The sequence below is a fragment of the Ammospiza caudacuta genome, chromosome 2, assembly GCF_027887145.1.
Source record: "Ammospiza caudacuta isolate bAmmCau1 chromosome 2, bAmmCau1.pri, whole genome shotgun sequence".
In the NCBI taxonomy this organism is placed as follows: Eukaryota; Metazoa; Chordata; class Aves; order Passeriformes; family Passerellidae; genus Ammospiza; species Ammospiza caudacuta.
The window spans coordinates 20,776,170-20,795,247 of NC_080594.1; the positions used below are offsets into that span (position 1 = coordinate 20,776,170).

Here is a 19,078-nt window from a genome sequence, read left to right on the forward strand (position 1 = left end):
TACTTTTAATGTTGACAGTAATTAAGCCTTAAAATATCATCATAAAAACATGTGATAAATCCCTCATAATAAACTTCAAGTTCTATTCTGCATGGGCTGTGGGTTGGTTTGTTGGTTTTCTTTAAGTTCAAGTCGAAGTTTTCTTTGTTTCTTTGCGTGTGCAAGTTTGTCTTTAATGAATTCTGTAAATCCATTGAGTTGTCATCCAAGAAAGTTTGGTTTCCAGGAGGCTGATTAGTTGAGTATGTTGTCCATTTCATTTCTAACTGGCTGTTTTCTAAGACTAGATGTCCCTGTGTAGTACTGCAGTGTGGATGTATTGGTATTCTTGTTTGCAAAACTGTCTTCAGTGAAATAACGTAGATTTTACAGGGTGTTCTTCTGGTCCTGCAGAGACCAACACTTATCCTGGCTCTTTACAGCCTTTGTCTTCTGTGTGCATTATTGGGAAGGGTCTCTTTTTACAACTTGAATCCAGCTAAATATAATTCCTGACCTGCCCGGCTTTGCAGTGACAGACTTCTGATAAAATTGGATGCTTTATCCCACTGAATAGCTTTACTGAAAGTATATCAAGGTTTGCCCAATTTTGCCTCCTTTTATTTTTTTCCCTAGGGTGTGGGAGAGCAATAGTGACAAAAGAGGAAACAGGCTATGAAGGGAGAATCACAAGTCCATATTACCCAAGCTATTACCCTCCAAAATGCCTGTGTGCATGGAACTTCCAGGTAGCATTATTCTTTCTCTCTTAGGCACTGCTGTGTGATTTGGGCACATAGAGCTTAAGTAAAGCAGAAGTTATTGAATTGGCAGTAACCTGCATCCTCACAGATGCAGTAGTTTAAAGAAATGGTATTGCTGAATAGCTGGCTGTGCTCAGGTGTTTTGTATCAGCTTTTTCTCTTTCTGTGCACTTGTTTTTAAGGAAGAGAACATAGTACCTAAGCTGTCCTATTACAAAGGTGAAGAGTTAAGAGTTTTGATATTAAGCCCGCAGAATTACTTCATGGCAGGCAATGCAAAACTTGACTGGTTTTAACTCTTCTCACCCCCAGAAAACTGAATGAAAAATATTGACAAAAAACCTAACCTAGTTATTACTGCCACTTCTCTGGTATCTTTTCGTATGCCTAATACATTTAATTTGTCTTCAGAATGGTCTGTCCTATCAGCACAATCCTGTGGTGTTTGTTTAATTTGGTATCCTTTTCCTGCATCATTTCATGCACTCTCCTGAAAGTAAATTGCTGAAAGTTGATGTTGTTTTAAAGTACTTCTGTTTTCTCTGACATGAGTGTTTCCTTATAAGTGCTGCTGAAATAAAGTCTCCAACTTAGGTTTTGCTCTTTAGTGTTTTCCTCTCTATGGAATGTAGCAATGGATATGATAAGATCCACTTTTTACTCATCTTTCTGCTTATGGTACTCATGCCTTGTTAATCTAGTAACTGACTAAAATGAATAACAGCAATATAAATGAAGTCCAGCTAGCTTACAGCCTCTTCCTCTTCTAAAATGATGAGGTGATTTTTGGGGGGCTAAATTTGCAGTCTTCAGTTCACCCTGGACTTCTGATAGAAAGGTTTATTGCTCAAACAAGTTTCATTTTCAGTGCTGTATTTTCGTGCAATATTGAAAATTTGCTCATTTCCCAAGTTATATTTTCGATAAGAGAGAGGGAGAAAAATTTTCATTTCTGGTTTTTTGCCCTGAATCAGTCCTTGTTTTTAAATGAACACTGCTTTGCCATGCAAAAAAGGTTCTCTTCCTTTTTATGAAAGGAATTTCCAATTAAGTACGAACACTTGTGATTTTGCTGGGTTTAGAAATGTTTTGTAAAATATGAAAGAATGCATGGCTGCGCAGGTGCTAGAAGAAGACTATAATAATGTGGTAGAAGTAACTCCTAGCATTACAAATGTGACACAAGCATTCCAGGCAGTATCTTAACTCTAAAAATCCTCTGAGGCTCTGTGTCCTTACACAAGTACATTTGGATGTATTTGAGTGCTTTGATCTTGATACAAAAGCTGCTTTCTATGGCCAGTGGCTCTCTAAAGATGAGAAGACTATTGGCTAGAGGGAGAGAAAGCCTGCAGATGTGGTGGGCCTGTGCCAACCCTAGACTCAGGACTGAATAGCTGGCAAGAGTGTAAAGTGCTGGCTGTTGAACTGGTGAAGCCAGCACAGCTCCCAGGGTGTGGCAATGCCAAGCTCCGTAATTCCTGAAATACATTTATACACTTTTATGTTCTATGCCCACAAAAGGAAAAGGAAGACTACTTGCACTATCTTTCTTGCTCACAACAGACCCCACGGAAGAGCCTTGGTATAGCTCTGAAGTTCCATAACTATACCATTAGTGAGAAGAATATTAAAGGCTGTGAGCGAGGATGGTGGAAAATTAATGAACACATGTAAGTACTCTGCATGGATTATTAATGTAATGGTACCAAATAAGCCATCCCATCACTACTGCAGCTCACTCAGAAAGCTTCCACAAGGACAGAAGTAATTCACTGGGGTGTCCTACCATTCTTTCATTTTAGCTGATGATGTAACAATCCTTATAAAATAAGAGTGTATGTGTGTGTGTGTGTGTATGTATGTGTGTGTATGTATATATATATACATTGCTCAAGAGAACAACAAATCTAATTAACTTCTTGGTGATTTGGAATAGAACTGTAACTGCTTCCTCATTCCAGTCACTGACTCTTGAAAGAGAAACTGCACAAAGTGGCTTTCAAGAAACCACTGTTTTAGAAGTATTTTTTATTCAAATATTGCTGCTGGTTTTTAACTAAGATACCACTGCTTTCCCAGCATATTGTCCATCCATGCTTTTCTCAGTTTCAAAGTCAGTATCTTTAGAATACTGGATGATGAGGCAAGGCTGGATTTAAAACATTCTTTTTTTTTTTTTTTCTTAAACTTCATTCAAATGGGAATCTCAGTAAGATTAGTCTTGAAACTTAAGTTTCTGAACTCACTACTGAAACTAAGTGAATTAGGCCCTTAAGAGTACAACTGAAAGAATTACAGAGAGAATAAAAAGCTTCATCTGTTCTTGAATAGCATGTTGTATTTATAGAGCGAAAATTCAATTTGAATCTCCTACAACTGTGCTTTTTATGGGAATTGGTTGCTGGACTAGATGAGTACATAAAAATACCAGTCAAAACACACTACATGTAGTATGTTTGTATGATTTTTGGGGGTCTTTTTATGAAATAAATTGAAAGATTTCTGATATTTGGGATGTTTGAGATAAAAAACAAAGGCAAAATCTGGAGGAAAATATTATAATAGGATCATAGTGAGGAATTCTCTGACACCGAACCCTGAAAGAATATGAGCAGCTTTTTGACAAACCTGACAATTATGCGTTCCACAGAATCAAATGTCCATGGTATGATTCTTAGAAGTCTACTCAGGGTTACTTTTGAAGTACTGCACAAGAACACACGCTCCTGCTTTCTGTTGCAAGTTGCTGGCTATAGTTATAGATCAAGACAAGCTTTCCTTTGAAAGACTGTGTTTTTCATTGAAAATAAGGCTTTTGAACCTTTGATTTTCTGTCCTATATTAACTTTTGAAGGGGAAAAATATGACTTCAAGCATGAAACGTGGTGATGTGTGGTTTTTTTGTTTTTGTTTTCCAAATTTTAACTGTTAATGAAATGGGGTGGGGGGGTGCAGGCAGGGAACCCCCATTTTTCAGCCTCTTGCCGTTGCAGCCTATGGGATGTTTATTCTGCTATCTTAGATAAAAATGGTTAAGAACTTTTGGGATATTGATATTAGTAAACCCTGTGAACAAGCAGGTGGTGCAGATAATGTTCCATCAGACCTCTAGGGACAGCTTTCTCTAACCAGAGACACTGAACATGACCATGCAGTTCTTCCTTGTCTTTCTTCCAGTTGACATACAATGCTTCACTGCCTTGTCAAAGAAGTTACAGCTGATGAACTTCTTACTTAAAATTCTCAGAGGCAGGAATACCAATGAGTGTCTTATGAGGAGACTACCAGAGCTTTATGTGAACACAAAGGTGCTTTATTTGTCTTAAAACTGTTAGTGCAATATGCCCTTGTTTCTGCTACAGCATGCATGAATCTGCTCATCCCCTGAAAAATTATCCTACTCACTTCTCCAACATATGGGCGGGATCCTCTTAATCAGTTTCTCTCTGGAGCAATGACACAGAGTTACAGATGGTCCATTTGCCCTGGACCTGGATATCTGACCAGTAAAACACCAGCAAAAGGCTCCTGAGGGCCTGTAGCTTTCTTTTACCAATCCCATGAGCATATGGCCTTTCACAGTGTGTAAAGGAGATGTACCTGTTTCAGCTTTTCCACAGATGGGCAGTAATTTCTTCTGCTTTTGGGGAGATGAATTTGTTTTATTTGTCTGAGAAGAGCTCAATGCAGACTTTAACTTTTGTTTGTTTGCTTGTTTGTTTGTTTGTTTGTGGCTTTTCGTTTGTTTGGGGTTTTTTATATTGCTAGGGTTTGTTGGAAGGAAGACTGTGTCAGTCATTGGCAGAAGAAGAAATGTAGAAAATGTCTGTGAGCTACTTGAAGGGAATCAGACTGGTAAACAGCATTTTGCTGTGCGCTTTGACAGGCTGTTTTAGCTTGGGAGCATTGGTGACGAACACTAAACTTGGTGACAATTAGACTTCCTGTTGTAGGGAAGTCTGCACTCAACACTGATACATTTGGCGGGCGGGTGTACTGGCTTGAAGGCAAACCAGCAGGAGGAATTAGCTTCAGATTAATATTTTGCAAGAGCTTCCAGGTCAGAGCTATAATTTAATAGGAAAATTACAATAAAGGCAATAGTACAGAAACACTGGCCTAAACAGAGGAAGTCATAATACGACCTGACACCCTGTTGGTCAGGGTGGGGGTAGCAGTCCAACTAAATGGTGGCTGCAATGCCATTGGAGGATGGATACAGCCTTGTTGAAGCAGTGATCCTGTGAAAGGGTCTCCTCTTTTTCTGGAGATCCAGTGGTGGCTGTCAAGAGTCCTCTGGGTATCAAGTGGTGGTATTGTGGTGTCCCAAGCCCCAAATTTTTTACAGGCAGGACTGTTTGGTACATCCCCCAGGGCAGGGAATTCCACAATGGGGTAATGTAACTCTGTGAATCATTCTGGGGAGTACTTGACTTAGCAGAGTTGGCCCCCTCAGAGTGGTGACTGCCTCCCCAGAGGGAGTTATCAGGGTTCTTCATTTTAGCAGCTTACATATATGGTAGTAGAAATATGTACTTTTGATTACACCTTACATTGTAACCCAAGACTGTAGTTAGTGGGGTTTTTTGAGGTTTGAGGGTTTTTTGGTTGTTTTTGTTTTGGTTTGGTTTGGTTTGGGGGTTTTTTGAGGTTTTTTGGGTGGTTTTTTTGTTTGTTTTTTTTTGTTGTTGTTGTTGTTTTTGTTTTGTTGGTTGGTTGGTCGGTTTGGGGGTTTTTTTGTGGTTTTTGTTGTTGTTTGGTGGTGTTGGGGTTTTTTTGTTGTTTGTTTTTGGTGGGTTTTGTTTTGGGTTTTGGGGTTTTTTGGGGTTTTTTTGGGGTTTTGAGGGTTTGTTTGCTTGCTTCTTTGTTTGGGGCTTCTTTTACAATTAATTTTGCTATAGTAAGAAGCTGTAAAATTAACTCAGATTTTTGTATCTGCTTCCAGGATGTCAAAGAGAAGTCTTTTTTTCTAAATTGTTTTCTTCCTTTATTTTTCATATTGCTGGAACAGATACCCCTAGATCTGTTGACAAGATGTTTGATTTTAGTACAGTGAAATAGGGCGTACATGAAAACATATGAATGTGTCCATTCCCTTTGGCAGACCTCACTGGGATGCTCAGGACACTGAGGCAACATCTGTTCACATGGAAATCACTGACCAATTTTTCTCCATTTGGTGACATGAAGAATAGTCCTGGTGCAATGTTTGATGTGGAAAAATACACAAGGGGAATATTTACTTCTGGCTAATAGTCCACTGCTCCATTTAACAATACAAAAATCAATTTTTTTCTTTTGTTCTTTGTGTGCGTTTTGTTGTCAGTGAGTGACCTTGTATTGCTGCCAAACAAGTGTGTGTGCCAAGTCTGCTAAAAATCAATGCAGCCACCTGTGCTCTTAAATCTACTTAAGATTCGTATGTACTTTGATTTTGGCAGGAATATTAAAGCCAGATGTTTCTCTTTTAAGTGTTGCATTTTTGAGGCATTTTAGTTGAGCAGAGGAGGGAATCTTTATTTCCACTTCTAGAAAATCCTGTACTATTGATGTTCACTGATTTAGTAACTCTAAAACAGTCTCCATTTTTAAAATAATGATTCAACAACCTTTCCCTTGTCAAAGCAGCTTTGTTTTGTTGTGGGGTTTGTTTTTTCTTCTTTGCTTTTTTTAAATCTAGTTTTTTGTTGGCCCAGCCCCAATCCCCTGGTAGAGAATGGCATATTTGATGAAAGGAACATTAGAAATTAATTTAAAATGGATGGATTAAATATTTGCTGGCATCAGAAAGTATTTTGCTTTCTTTGAGTCAAGTGGCACCTAGGCAGAAGTCCAAGGAATTTTTTTGCCAAAATAGCAATTTAAAGTATATGTGCACTCAAGGCATTCTTTTTAGGACTATTTATTTGAAGGTGGGACATTGAGAAGTAAATTTCCACAACGTTAATGGTGGATGAAGACTGGGTAACTACTGAGAAATAGTTTTGGTTTTGGTTCTTAATTAAAGTATGGGAGCTGACTGTATTTCTGAATTTCAATGGTGTTGACATTTAAATTGTATGTAAGGCAGTTTTCCCATGAAGGCTGCTCTAGAACTCGCCTGGACACTTTCAGGTACTGTGGTTACTATGTTGATCACCAAACAGTGTTCCACGTCACAAGTTCTGCTGTCAGCGTGGAGTTGCAGTGCAGTTCGAAGGTCTCTGAGAGGCCCCTGCTGGTGGAATATGGCAGCTATAACATCGGCCAGCGTAAGATGGATTTTATCTCTTTCAACCCTTCTTTGCAATTCAGATCTGTGAAGTAGCATTTTTTGGGTCCAGTAGAACCTAATTAAGTTTATGCAGGAAATTACCTGTTGGGTTTCAGTTCATTTTCTTTTCTAATCTCACTAAGTCAGATGACTAGCAAACAAAGAACCTTTCTAGGCTGTGCATCTAAGGTTTGTGAGCATGTGCAGCATGCTCTACTTTCCTGCATGCACACTGTTCTCTTCTGCACAGTCCTCAAAGCTTCCTGCATGACTATAACCATGGTGCAGTCAGTTGAAGTCTATTCCTGTTTGTTTTAATCCCCAACATTTTGTTTGCAATTTTTCTGTTGCTATAAGGCTTATAGGTAATGAAAAGAGTACCAAATAACCATCTGCTTATATCAGTGTTTCCATGTATTTATATACAATGCGTGCAAATCAGAAATCTGAGCTGAAAAAACAGCTCAAAAAATTGATAAACTCTGAGACTGAGATTTTTTCAGTCCTGTAAAATACAACCTGTTTACTGGTACTTGCTCACCTGTGTTACTCTTACATATTCTTTTTAAGGTGGGAGAGAAGCAGTATTTTCTAGACATAGTTACTTGTCGCATTAGAGGAACTCTATTCAATATGTATATGTAGAGTATTTAAAAAGACGAGAAATTTGATTATTTTAGTTTATAAGGCAGAATTATGTAGTTCATGCACCTCCTCAACACAGGTTATTTTCCAAAGTTGCAAAGTGCTGCAAATTTTAGTTATTGGAAGTGAGATGTCATTTAAAACAAAGATGGCCTTCTAAGTAGTCTTGTGTTGTACCACAAAACACTGGCTTATTTGTTCCAGCCCTAGAGAGCCTTGGTACATATTCCAGGAACAGCTGAACTGGAACTTTAAAGATATTTTTTTCCTCTTCTTCAAATCCCAGTTTTCAACATTTGAATTCAATTTAAGTGCTGGAAATATATACAGACTGTTAAATTTAGATCAATTTTATTGTTCCTTGGAGCAGCTTAGTGACTGTAAATTGAAACAAGCTGGCAATATTTGTGAAAAATAAATCATGAGGTTTGGTTGCTTGGTTTTTTTGTTGTTTTGTTTTTATTATTTTTTTTCCTTTTTAACCTCCAGCATGTCCACCTGGATATTTCAAGTGTTCTACTGGCTTATGCATTCAGCAGATGCAGCGCTGTGATGGCATTAACAACTGCTTTGATGAAAGTGATGAACTATCTTGTGGTTTGTATTCACTTATTAGAGATCTTGACTGGAAAACAGTGAATGTATTCTCTAATCTTAGAAGGCAACTGAAACAAGGTGAAATTTTTTAATGAGAATAACAAAAGATGTTATTATTTTGTACATCTGGGTACAGACTATCTGTCAGTCTCTTGAATGCTAAATTCATAATTAATTGGCAAGGGACAAAACCAAGAATAAAGAAGATATGCACTGGAGAGCACGAGGAAGAAATTTCGATGTGCAGTAATAGCTGTAGTAGGATGTATTTCCATTAGTGATAAAAGCTGGCAATTATTAATGAAGTTCTGTGCCATTTTGATGTGAGTTATTTTTGTGGGGGAACAACAAAGAGGGGTTCACAGAGTAGATGAGAGTGATACTAAGCATCACTACCTGGGGCACTCACTCAACTCCTTTGTGCTCTATTTTCTCCATGCATAACGTGGCACTGATGCCCATCCTTGTATTGGAATGTACTGCCTTGTATTGCCCATCCTTGAAGCAATGAATGTTGTACCCAGACATAGTCAGAAGGGGATGTGTTAGCACTTACAGGAATGCTTCTGTACCTAATTTGGTTTATATTTTTAAAGTTGTCCCTGAGTGGAACTGTAACTCCAGCTTTGCAATACAGGACAACTTGCTTGCCTGCAATGGAGTAAGTGATTGTGAGAATGGAAAAGATGAGCAGAACTGCACCCACAGTAAGGCTGTTCTCCTGAATAACTTTTTCCTCTCTTTTGTCATCTGTTGATTCCTGTCTTGAATTCTGGATGCTGCATTCAAAAGGTTAAGAGGCACAGTGAGTGTCAAATCTCACTTGGGCTATATAATTCTGTTTAATTCTTCTGATACACTTATAAACAAGCCGTTACAGATTTTAAACTATTTCTTTTTAATAAGCCAATGAACATCTGTTTCTGCAAAATACTGGCAGAAGAGTTAAGTACTTCAGGTGCATGATGGGGATCTAGGGATTTAAAATGGAAGCTGAGATTTTATCTCTTTACTGCATAATCTGTGCAAATTAATTCCTGGATCCATTTTACCATCTGTAAAATAGCTATTAAAATTATGGTTTCTCTGTCATAGTTCTCAGGGTTATAAGGCTAGCAGAAGCTGTAAATTTGGCATTAGACAAATAAAAATTTTGAATCAGAACTTTCTTGAACTTTTTAGAGTAAATGGATGCTGTGAGCTATGAAAGGGACTTATGAAAGGGAGCACAACTGAAAAGTTCTGCAAGTAACTTTTTAAAAGAAAACTTTTTTACTACTCCCACAAGACAATCTGTTTAAATGATTACAGGATACTTCTGTCCATTGACAAGAAAAATGGATTGGGTTTGAGTGCATTTATTGGAAGTCACAGGGAAACAGGAAAATGCTGAGTTTGGGGGTTGCTGTTTTACTGGATACAGTAGTTAATAAGGCTAGTTAATAATACTAGTTTAAAAGGCTGCTTTCACTGCAGTCTTTCATTTCACATTTAATACTGAAATACAAAGGAGAGCTCCTTTCCAGAGTACTGGATGTTTTCTCTTGCTATCCTTACACTCTACATCTAATTTTCACTACTATATCTGTATGTGTTAGTGCTGTGGGAAAAAATGGGAAGAAATCTTTGTTTGGACTTGGCCAAGTAAATACCCACCCAAGTACAGATGCAGTTCTATTTGAATAGTTTATTCTGTTTAGAGGTTAAGCCATCCCCACCAAAGGGCTTTTTTCGTCATATTACTTCCTACCTACTAATATATGCACATCTTCTATCTGTGCAGACATGTCTTCGTGTATTAAGCTGAGCTAATGGTTGTTTTGGGTTTTTTTCCCTAACAACTATTTCAGGTATTCCCTGCACCAACTACACATTCAAGTGCAGGAATAACATTTGCATTAGGAAACAATATGCAAGGTGTGATGGGACTGTGGACTGTGTTGACGGAAGTGATGAAAGCAGCTGCAGTAAGTTCCTTTCAAATATTCATCTTTTTGAACTTTGAACATTTTACACAGTAAGTACCTTTATTTCTTCCTGTTTTGGAGTGGGTACAAGTTGGGCTGCAGGTACTAAATTTTTATTGCATTCTCTCTGCAATAGTTGGGTAATGATCAGCTATCAGTTGACCACAGATCTAGTTTCAGAACTTGCCAAGTTCCTGTGGGACGATGGGCTTACAGTTATGGGGAGCCTTAACAAGCTGTACTGCTTATTGCAGCTGTGCTGAGGATAAGGGCAGCAGGGTTAATTACAGAATGAACTTGGTTAGTTGGGGTGGCAGCAACTTTTGTTGTCTGCAGCAATGCCAGGCATTTCATTGAAGTTGAACTGTATTTGGACTTCCAGAGTGATACGGCTGCAATGGGAAAAAAAACCACAAACTTTTCACTTCTCTGATTCTTCCAGATGGTGAAGACCCCAATACTTCATAGCATCAAGTCAGGGTCTACTCTTAAATCTTCCTAAAGTAACCTCTGTGCAACCTTTTAAGTTTTTTTTGATGTAAAGCAAACAGATGATTGTCATTGCAGTAGAAATAAAAGTAGGGTTAGGATTAGTTGCTTAAACTGAATGGTCTCAAGTATATTACATAACATGGATGTGTTGGAACAAGTCCAAAGGTTTGTGAAGATATCTGTGGGCTGGAGCACCTCTCCTATGAAGACAGGCTGAGACAGCTGGGGTTGTTTAGCCTAGAGAAGAGACAGCTTTAGGAAGAAGGCTTTTAGCACCTTCCAGTACCTAAAAGAGCCTACAAGAGAGCTGGAGAGGGACTTTTCACAAGGACATGTAATGATAGAACAAGGAGGAATGGCTTTATAATAAAAATGGGTAAATTTAGATATAAGGAAGAAATTTTACACTGTGAGGGTGGTGAGGCCCTGGCAGAGGTTGCCCAGAGAAGCTATCGATGCCTCATCCCCAAAATTGTTCAAGGCCAGGCTGGATAGAACCCTGAGTAAGCTGGTTTAGCGGGAAGGTGTCCCTGCCCATGGGAGGGAGGGTTGCAACTAGATTATCTTTAAACTCCCTTTCCAAACCAAACCATTTTAGGATTTTGCCTGACCCTCAGCTGTCTCTGGCTTGCTGCCTGTATGACAAAGCCGTCAGCACTTGCCTTGGATCCAGTAGGATGTCTTAAGAGACTAGCCACATGCATATTTTTATTTGGAAACATTAAAGCTACATTTGACTTTCTGGATGTGTTCAGGAAAGGATCCAGAAACCTGTGTGTGGGAGCGTGGGACTAAAACTCCTGAGCAGATGTGCAAGCACTAGGGATGGACAGAGACTTTACAGAAGGGTCTTTCTTCCTTGCTTTTCCAATTAAGAGTTCAGATTTTTGTGCTGATTGTTGCAGAGTTTTGTTCAGACATGGCTTATAGGAAAAGGCCATGATTACATACAGCTGGTTAAAAAGTAAAAGGCAGCTGTAAGCAGCAAGTTCTCAGGCTTTTTCCTTAAAAACAATAAACACCATGTCCTCGAGTAAAGTGATGAGGAAAACATGGTGGAAAACATGGAGGCCTTGAGAATGGTCAATAACAAGTCAACAGCAGGATGAGAAAAACAAATATTAGCCTCAACAAGAAACCACAGGTACTGACAACAAAGGAGGGGTTGGTGTGTAATCTGTGACCAATGATGAGCTCAGGTTTTGCAATATGTATGAGCTTAATTAACACTACTATAAAAGTGTGTAAGCTGGATCAATAAATCGGAGTTCAATGCTCATCAATCCGATGATCGTCTCCCTTCACTTTCCTCAGCTGATGAGACATGACTTCTTCACCTGTTAGTATTATACATTGTCAGTCAGTCATTTCCATACAAAATGATTGTACCACCTTGTTTGTCAAATAAATATCCAGTCTCTACATACATTTTTCTTGTATCGTTCCCACTGTTTTGGCAAGTGTTTTGATGATGTTGATTTTCTTTCTGGTTGGTCTCTTTTCAGGTCAAGGTTGGCAGTATCAAAAAGAGATGAGGGTTTGCCTATTTGTATATATTCACTGTGATGCTTATTAAATCAATGGATCCCTTGACATTTTTGACACAAGAAATATTTTGGGCTAATTTCTGTAGCAGAGATAGAAAAGGGACTCAAGTAAAATTTCCAGACTGGTGCCTTTTTATGGAGTCATCTCTGATTTAACTGATAGAATAGCCAAAGAGAGAAGTTTTATTATTATAAAAGGGGAATGAAATAGATTTCAAAATATTTCAAAGTGTAATATTCTTTCATGCCATGTGTGGGAAGCCCCCTCATTAAAGGAAAGTACTGGAAATGGGGATTATGACCTGAAATATCTCTTGCAGATTGTGGCAATAGCAAGATCAGCAACCTCATCCCTCGGATTGTGGGTGGCTCAAACACTGAGGAAGGTGAATGGCCCTGGCAGGTCAGCCTTCATTTTGTGGGAGCTGCTTACTGTGGAGCATCAGTGATATCGAAAGAATGGCTTGTGTCTGCAGCCCACTGCTTTCAAGGGAGCAAGTAAGCAGTCTTCCCTCTACATCTGTCCCAAACATGGCCAGAATCCACAAGTGCCTTTAGGTTCTGGAGTTTGAACTGCATGGAGGTGCTATGTTCTGCTTTTCCCAGTCCTGCTGAGAGTGACTGTTTTGAGGTACTTTTTTAAGACAAAACATCTTTGTTTGCTCCCACCCAGGCTGGCTGACCCCAGAGCATGGCGTGCCCACCTGGGCATGCAGATGCAGGGCCGTGCCAAGTTTGTGTCTGCGGTGCGGCGGATTGTAGTGCACGAGTACTACAACAGCAGGAACTACGACTACGACATTGCGCTGCTGCAGCTGAGTACGCCCTGGCCGGACACCATGGGCCACCTCATCCAGCCCATCTGCCTACCTCCCTATTCCCACAAAGCCCGCAGTGGGGACAAGTGCTGGATAACAGGTTGGGGCCAAAAGCAGGAAGCAGGTGAGTTTTATCCCTTCCACTTATATGATTTTGTTCCAGGAGCCTTCACAGCTGGGGCAGTGTGCATGTACCTTTGTATGCTCAGGAAACTTGGCTGCTGGTCCCATGGATCTGAATGTCTTCCATATTGTGTTGTTAATGTAGGGAGCTACACTTACACAAAAATATCACAGGGTTGTCTTTCCCTTCTTTTCCCCTCAGAGGTGTGGGACACATGGTGTGGTTTCTCTTTGGGCTGCTGGTTAATCATATGTAAAATTAAGAATCTGGTTATTTGAAAATGCATGTAATGTCTCAAAAAAAAAAAAAAGGAGGGTGTATTTTTTCCTGTTTCCCTCTATTCCCTTTGTCAGCTTCTATAATACAAGTGCCAAATCAATCTTTTAATTTCAAAGTATACCTTATTACATACTAGCTTTATCAAATCCTAAAATAAAGTTTTATTATGTAAACCAGTGCTTGCATATCTGAGTAGGCAGGTGAGGGCTTTTTTGCTATAACCAGATTTTGAAAGGATCACCTGGCGATGAGATTGGGCCTGCTGCATGGAAAGGAGGGGAAACTTTAAGTTAATTCTGTTATTATTAAGTTATATGCCTTACAAAAAAGAGGTGTTTCACCAAATCTTTCAGATAGAAAGAAGCAAATGTGGAAATTGATTCTTTATGCGGCGAGAATTTGCATCCTGAAACTGACTCATAATCTTAATCTTGAATTTGGCTCCTTCATATTATGCTGCCCTCACTGCAAATGTATCATGTGATGGTCTAAATATCTTTGTAAAATTCAGTTTCCTTTTTGAAATGAAAAGAGAGCAAATGAAGAAGTCTTGAGATGTTATGGGGGAAAACAAAACAAAACAAAACAAAACAAACAAAAAAAACCAAACAAACAAAAAAAAAAACCAAAGAAAAAACATTTTGGCCAATCCTAGGGATTATGCCATTGTATTTGGTGCATCTGAAGGACTCAGATCACATTAAAAAATTGCCTGATAGTTTGAAGAGGCTTTCTGCTCTGTTGCAGTTAGTTGTTTGGAATCTGGAATAAATCAATAGTCAAAAGTATCTATGGATATTTTCTACTGACTTCTTGTTTTATATTTCAATAGATGAGTAAAATGCTGTTGAATTTGTTTTCCAGATAATGAAGGTTCAGCAGTTCTTCAGAAAGCCGAGATAGAAATTATTGACCAGACATTATGTCATTCCACATACGGGATTATCACAGCTAGGATGTTTTGTGCTGGGCTATCATCTGGGAAAAGAGACGGGTGTAAAGTATGTACCTCAGCAAACTCTGCAAGGAACTTATCTGGTCTTTCATTGCTGCATGAGGAGGTGTAAAGTTAACTGGCAGACCACTTTGTGGTCAATATGTTTCAGTTCTGAAAAAGAGGAATATAAGTATTGCCTGTCAGCAAATCTCTTCTATGGGTGATTTCAGAGTTCTGCTGCTTTATGTGCATGAGTAAGATCACTAAATTTCAGTTGCAGGTCAAAAGCCAGTCAAACTGTAAGTCCCACTAACAAGTTGAAATCAGGCAATTTCAGCATAATAGGGTCTCAGCTGAAAAAAATACAAACTGAGAAAGTAGCTTGTGTCTTTTCAGAATCCCTCCCCTCCAACTTGGAACTACAAGACTGTATGATGAGATGCAGACAATTAGGCATACATTTGCAAATGTAAGATATTTCTGATCTGGAAAAACTGAAAGATGATAAATGTAAAGCGCTGAATTTACTTCTAGTGAAAAGTAGTAAAATCCCATAGATACGCTGTATATATCTATAAGACACTTAATATTACAGATCTTATATGCCATATTGTATTATACTATACTTATATAACCATACATATTTACTGCTAAAATAGTAGTACATTTACTGCTGAAATAATAATAAAACCATTTTTTTATGATGGAGATCTGGAATCTTCAAGATGTTCTAACTTAAATGAATAAGCCTACAATGGCTGAGGGAGTATAATGCTCCAGCTGTTTTTTAGAGGTTAGTGAGGCCATTGATATTAAGTATTGTTTTCAGTAACTGGACAATTTGTTTATTTATGGCCACTCAAGATATAGCCAGGGAAAGACTTCATTTTGGCTGCATTTTTGTAGAGGCAAATGACTTGTGTCTGTGTCTGGCAGTTGTTAGAGCTAATCAAATTGTGGTATTCCTGTTTTGTGAAAAGTGCTGGTGTTCTACTTTTGCCCTAGGAATGAAGGAGAAAACTCACAAATTTTACTCTCTAAATGTGAAATCTTTTTTGTGGAAGGAAAAAAAGTCATCTAAATTCTTGACCTTTTTTGAGGCAATTCAATCTAATCCTGCTTTAGAGGAGTGAGTGGCACCTTAGCACCTTGGAAGGGTCCATTCCAACCTGCATAATCCAACAACCTGTAGAGTGAAGGCAAAATAGTTTTCTAGCTCTAACAAAATATTTGTCTAGCAAAAATATTTGTCTTGCAAAACATCTGAATTTTGCCAAATGCACCCTTTGCTTTTAGAAGTTGTTTCTTGCATCCAATATTTTGGTAAAGTTTACTTTGCCATTGAGTGTCTTTCAGAAATGCTATGTGTATGGCAGAGCCTTACAGGGAAGTATCAGTTGGTCCAAGGAATTTTCCCCAAATGATGGCAAATGATTTTATACCTGATGCTCTGCCAATGTATTTCTAAAAGAACATGCTGTAAAGGAAGAGTCCTAGTTGCTTTGTCCTGTATTATAGCATGATGAGATCCTGTAATAAATTTTGAAGTCTAGAACAGACTTAATTTTAACTGCTCTAATTACAAAGACATTACGGGCCTCTAAACATTATATGCTGACTGGTATCTACCAGAGGACAATCCTTAGGCTCTTTTTCCTTCTTTAAAAAAAAAAAAAAAAAAAAAAACCCAACACAAAACAATTAAGGGATTCCATCTGTTTCCATTTACCTTTAATTTGAACTAAAAAATACAATTATTAAATACTTTATTGTATTTATCTTATTTAAAAATATTTTTTAAAGCCTACTATTTTTGAGTTTTAATGTCTAACCTATGAAAGTGCATATATGTTAAGTAGCAGATTTGGGGTTTATGGTTAAGTATAAGGTTAGGGGAAAAATGTGAATTTCAAATGTAGTCCATGCGAAGTCATATCTTTATTAGTGTCTTTAAAGAGTGAGAATTACCTTCTCTCTTGTGAAAGAGCAAACTTTGGTAAAACTGTGCAACGCCATCTACTTGAAAAAAAACCCTATCAACTTTGAACTATCTGAATTTGAAAATATAATCACTGGAATTATGCAAAACATCTCCTATGGATTTTTCCTCAGTTTTCATAATTCATGTTGTAAACACATATAACTCGATACGTTATTTTTAGGGTGATTCTGGTGGACCACTGTCATGTCAAAGCAATGGAGATGGAAAATGGTTTTTGACTGGCATTGTGAGCTGGGGTTATGGATGTGGAAGACCAAATTTTCCAGGTGTCTACACAAGAGTGTCAAATTTTGCACCATGGATACACAAATATGTGCCTTCAGTCTTGTAGCTTGAAAACTGTTTCCATGAAATAAAACATGTCCTGGATATCTTCATTAAAACCATATTTGGAGGAACTGTTCACAGGTGGAATTTCTTTGCATGTCTCTTGCTGATTCTGGCTCACATATGGGGCTAATAAATACCAGGAATTTGAGCTCTGGTGAAAAAGGAGGAGGCTGTTCCTTGTGGTGCTTGTTCCTTCCATGCAGATGTCTGAAGACATGGTGGGAGGTGCAACAATAAACTTTGTTTTCAAGGCACCAACTAAATGCAGGTGCATTCAGCTGTCAGGAAACTGAAGATACAATTGGTTGTGTAAACAGAGAGCTTGAGGCTTACTCATAATTTCCTCTGAGATGTGTGCAGCTAATACAAAAGTAACAGTGAAGTAGCAGTGAACTGTTTGCACTCTGGCAAATACTACTTCCACTACCTCTTCCAGCAAGGACAGATGATGAAAGAGAGAGGAGACACTGTAAAAAGTGAACTCGATCCTTTCAAATCCATAGGGCCCAAATTTTTGAAGATCACAAATTCTGCTGCTATAAGTGATTTGTCGCATGCTTACTCCTTCTGCTTTCATTTTAATTAACTGCATGATTTGGAGCTACTAACTTTTCTTTCGTGCTTTCATGTCTTTATTTTCAAGTTCATCCACCTAAGAATTTGAATTCTCAAGCTTCAGGCAACCTTATCAAGATGAATAAACATGATGATGTGTGTTATTGCAATGATCTTGTCCTTGATGAAATAAAACCATTGTTTCTAAAAGGTCCTGGTATAATATTTATGTAAAAGTGGTTTGTTTCCTCTAGGCCTTTTTCTGGGTGGTTATTTTTGCCTTTTCCAGGAAGGAAGTGGCGGAAGGAAGTGGCGGAAGGAAGGAAGGAAGTGGCGGAAGGAAGTGGCGGAAGGAAGTGGCGGAAGGAAGTGGCGGAAGGAAGTGGCGGAAGGAAGTGGCGGAAGGAAGGAAGTGGCGGAAGGAAGGAAGTGGCGGAAGGAAGGAAGGAAGGAAGGAAGTGGCGGAAGGAAGTGGCGGAAGGAAGTGGCGGAAGGAAGGAAGGAAGGAAGGAAGGAAGGAAGGAAGGAAGGAAGTGGCGGAAGGAAGGAAGGAAGGAAGGAAGGAAGTGGCGGAAGGAAGTGGCGGAAGGAAGTGGCGGAAGGAAGGAAGGGGCGGAAGGAAGTGGCGGAAGGAAGTGGCGGAAGGAAGTGGCGGAAGGAAGTGGCGGAAGGAAGTGGCGGAAGGAAGGAAGGAAGTGGCGGAAGGAAGGAAGTGGCGGAAGGAAGTGGCGGAAGGAAGGAAGGAAGTGGCGGAAGGAAGTGGCGGAAGGAAGTGGCGGAAGGAAGTGGCGGAAGGAAGTGGCGGAAGGAAGTGGCGGAAGGAAGTGGCGGAAGGAAGGAAGTGGCGGAAGGAAGTGGCGGAAGGAAGTGGCGGAAGGAAGGAAGGAAGTGGCGGAAGGAAGGAAGTGGCGGAAGGAAGTGGCGGAAGGAAGTGGCGGAAGGAAGTGGCGGAAGGAAGGAAGTGGCGGAAGGAAGTGGCGGAAGGAAGTGGCGGAAGGAAGGAAGTGGCGGAAGGAAGGAAGTGGCGGAAGGAAGGAAGGAAGGAAGTGGCGGAAGGAAGGAAGTGGCGGAAGGAAGGAAGTGGCGTAAGGAAGGAAGTGGCGGAAGGAAGGAAGTGGCGGAAGGAAGTGGCGGAAGGAAGTGGCGGAAGGAAGTGGCGGAAGGAAGTGGCGGAAGGAAGGAAGGGGCGGAAGGAAGTGGCGGAAAGAAGTGGCGGAAGGAAGTGGCGGAAGGAAGTGGCGGAAGGAAGGAAGGAAGTGGCGGAAGGAAGGAAGTGGCGGAAGGAAGTGGCGGAAGGAAGTGGCGGAAGGAAGGAAGGAAGTGGCGGAAGGAAGTGGCGGAAGGAAGTGGCGGAAGGAAGTGGCGGAAGGAAGTGGCGGAAGGAAGGAAGTGGCGGAAGGAAGTGGCGGAAGGAAGTGGCGGAAGGAAGGAAGGAAGTGGCGGAAGGAAGTGGCGGAAGGAAGTGGCGGAAGGAAGTGGCGGAAGGAAGTGGCGGAAGGAAGGAAGTGGCGGAAGGAAGGAAGTGGCGGAAGGAAGGAAGTGGCGGAAGGAAGTGGCGGAAGGAAGTGGCGGAAGGAAGTGGCGGAAGGAAGTGGCGGAAGGAAGGAAGGATGGAAGGAAGGAAGGAAGGAAGGAAGGAAGGAAGGAAGGAAGGAAGGAAGGAAGGAAGGAAGGAAGGAAGGAAGTGGCGGAAGGAAGTGGCGGAAGGAAGTGGCGGAAGGAAGTGGCGGAAGGAAGGAAGTGGCGGAAGGAAGTGGCGGAAGGAAGTGGCGGAAGGAAGTGGCGG

At 39.9% G+C, this 19,078-nt stretch overlaps 1 protein-coding gene across 1 annotated transcript in view; it reads left to right on the forward strand.

Moving 5' to 3' along the window:
• Positions 1-16,790, forward strand: part of TMPRSS7 (transmembrane serine protease 7) — a 32,732-nt gene extending 15,942 nt beyond the window's left edge. The window contains exons 9-18 of the mRNA XM_058799954.1: positions 616-728; positions 2,310-2,416; positions 6,861-6,997; positions 8,134-8,241; positions 8,838-8,948; positions 10,092-10,208; positions 12,568-12,745; positions 12,921-13,189; positions 14,333-14,469; positions 16,568-16,790. Of these exons, the coding sequence (XP_058655937.1) occupies positions 616-728; positions 2,310-2,416; positions 6,861-6,997; positions 8,134-8,241; positions 8,838-8,948; positions 10,092-10,208; positions 12,568-12,745; positions 12,921-13,189; positions 14,333-14,469; positions 16,568-16,738 (1,448 nt within the window). The 3' untranslated portion in view covers positions 16,739-16,790. The remainder of the gene's footprint in view (positions 1-615; positions 729-2,309; positions 2,417-6,860; positions 6,998-8,133; positions 8,242-8,837; positions 8,949-10,091; positions 10,209-12,567; positions 12,746-12,920; positions 13,190-14,332; positions 14,470-16,567) is intronic.
• The last annotated feature ends 2,288 nt before the right edge of the window (positions 16,791-19,078 follow it).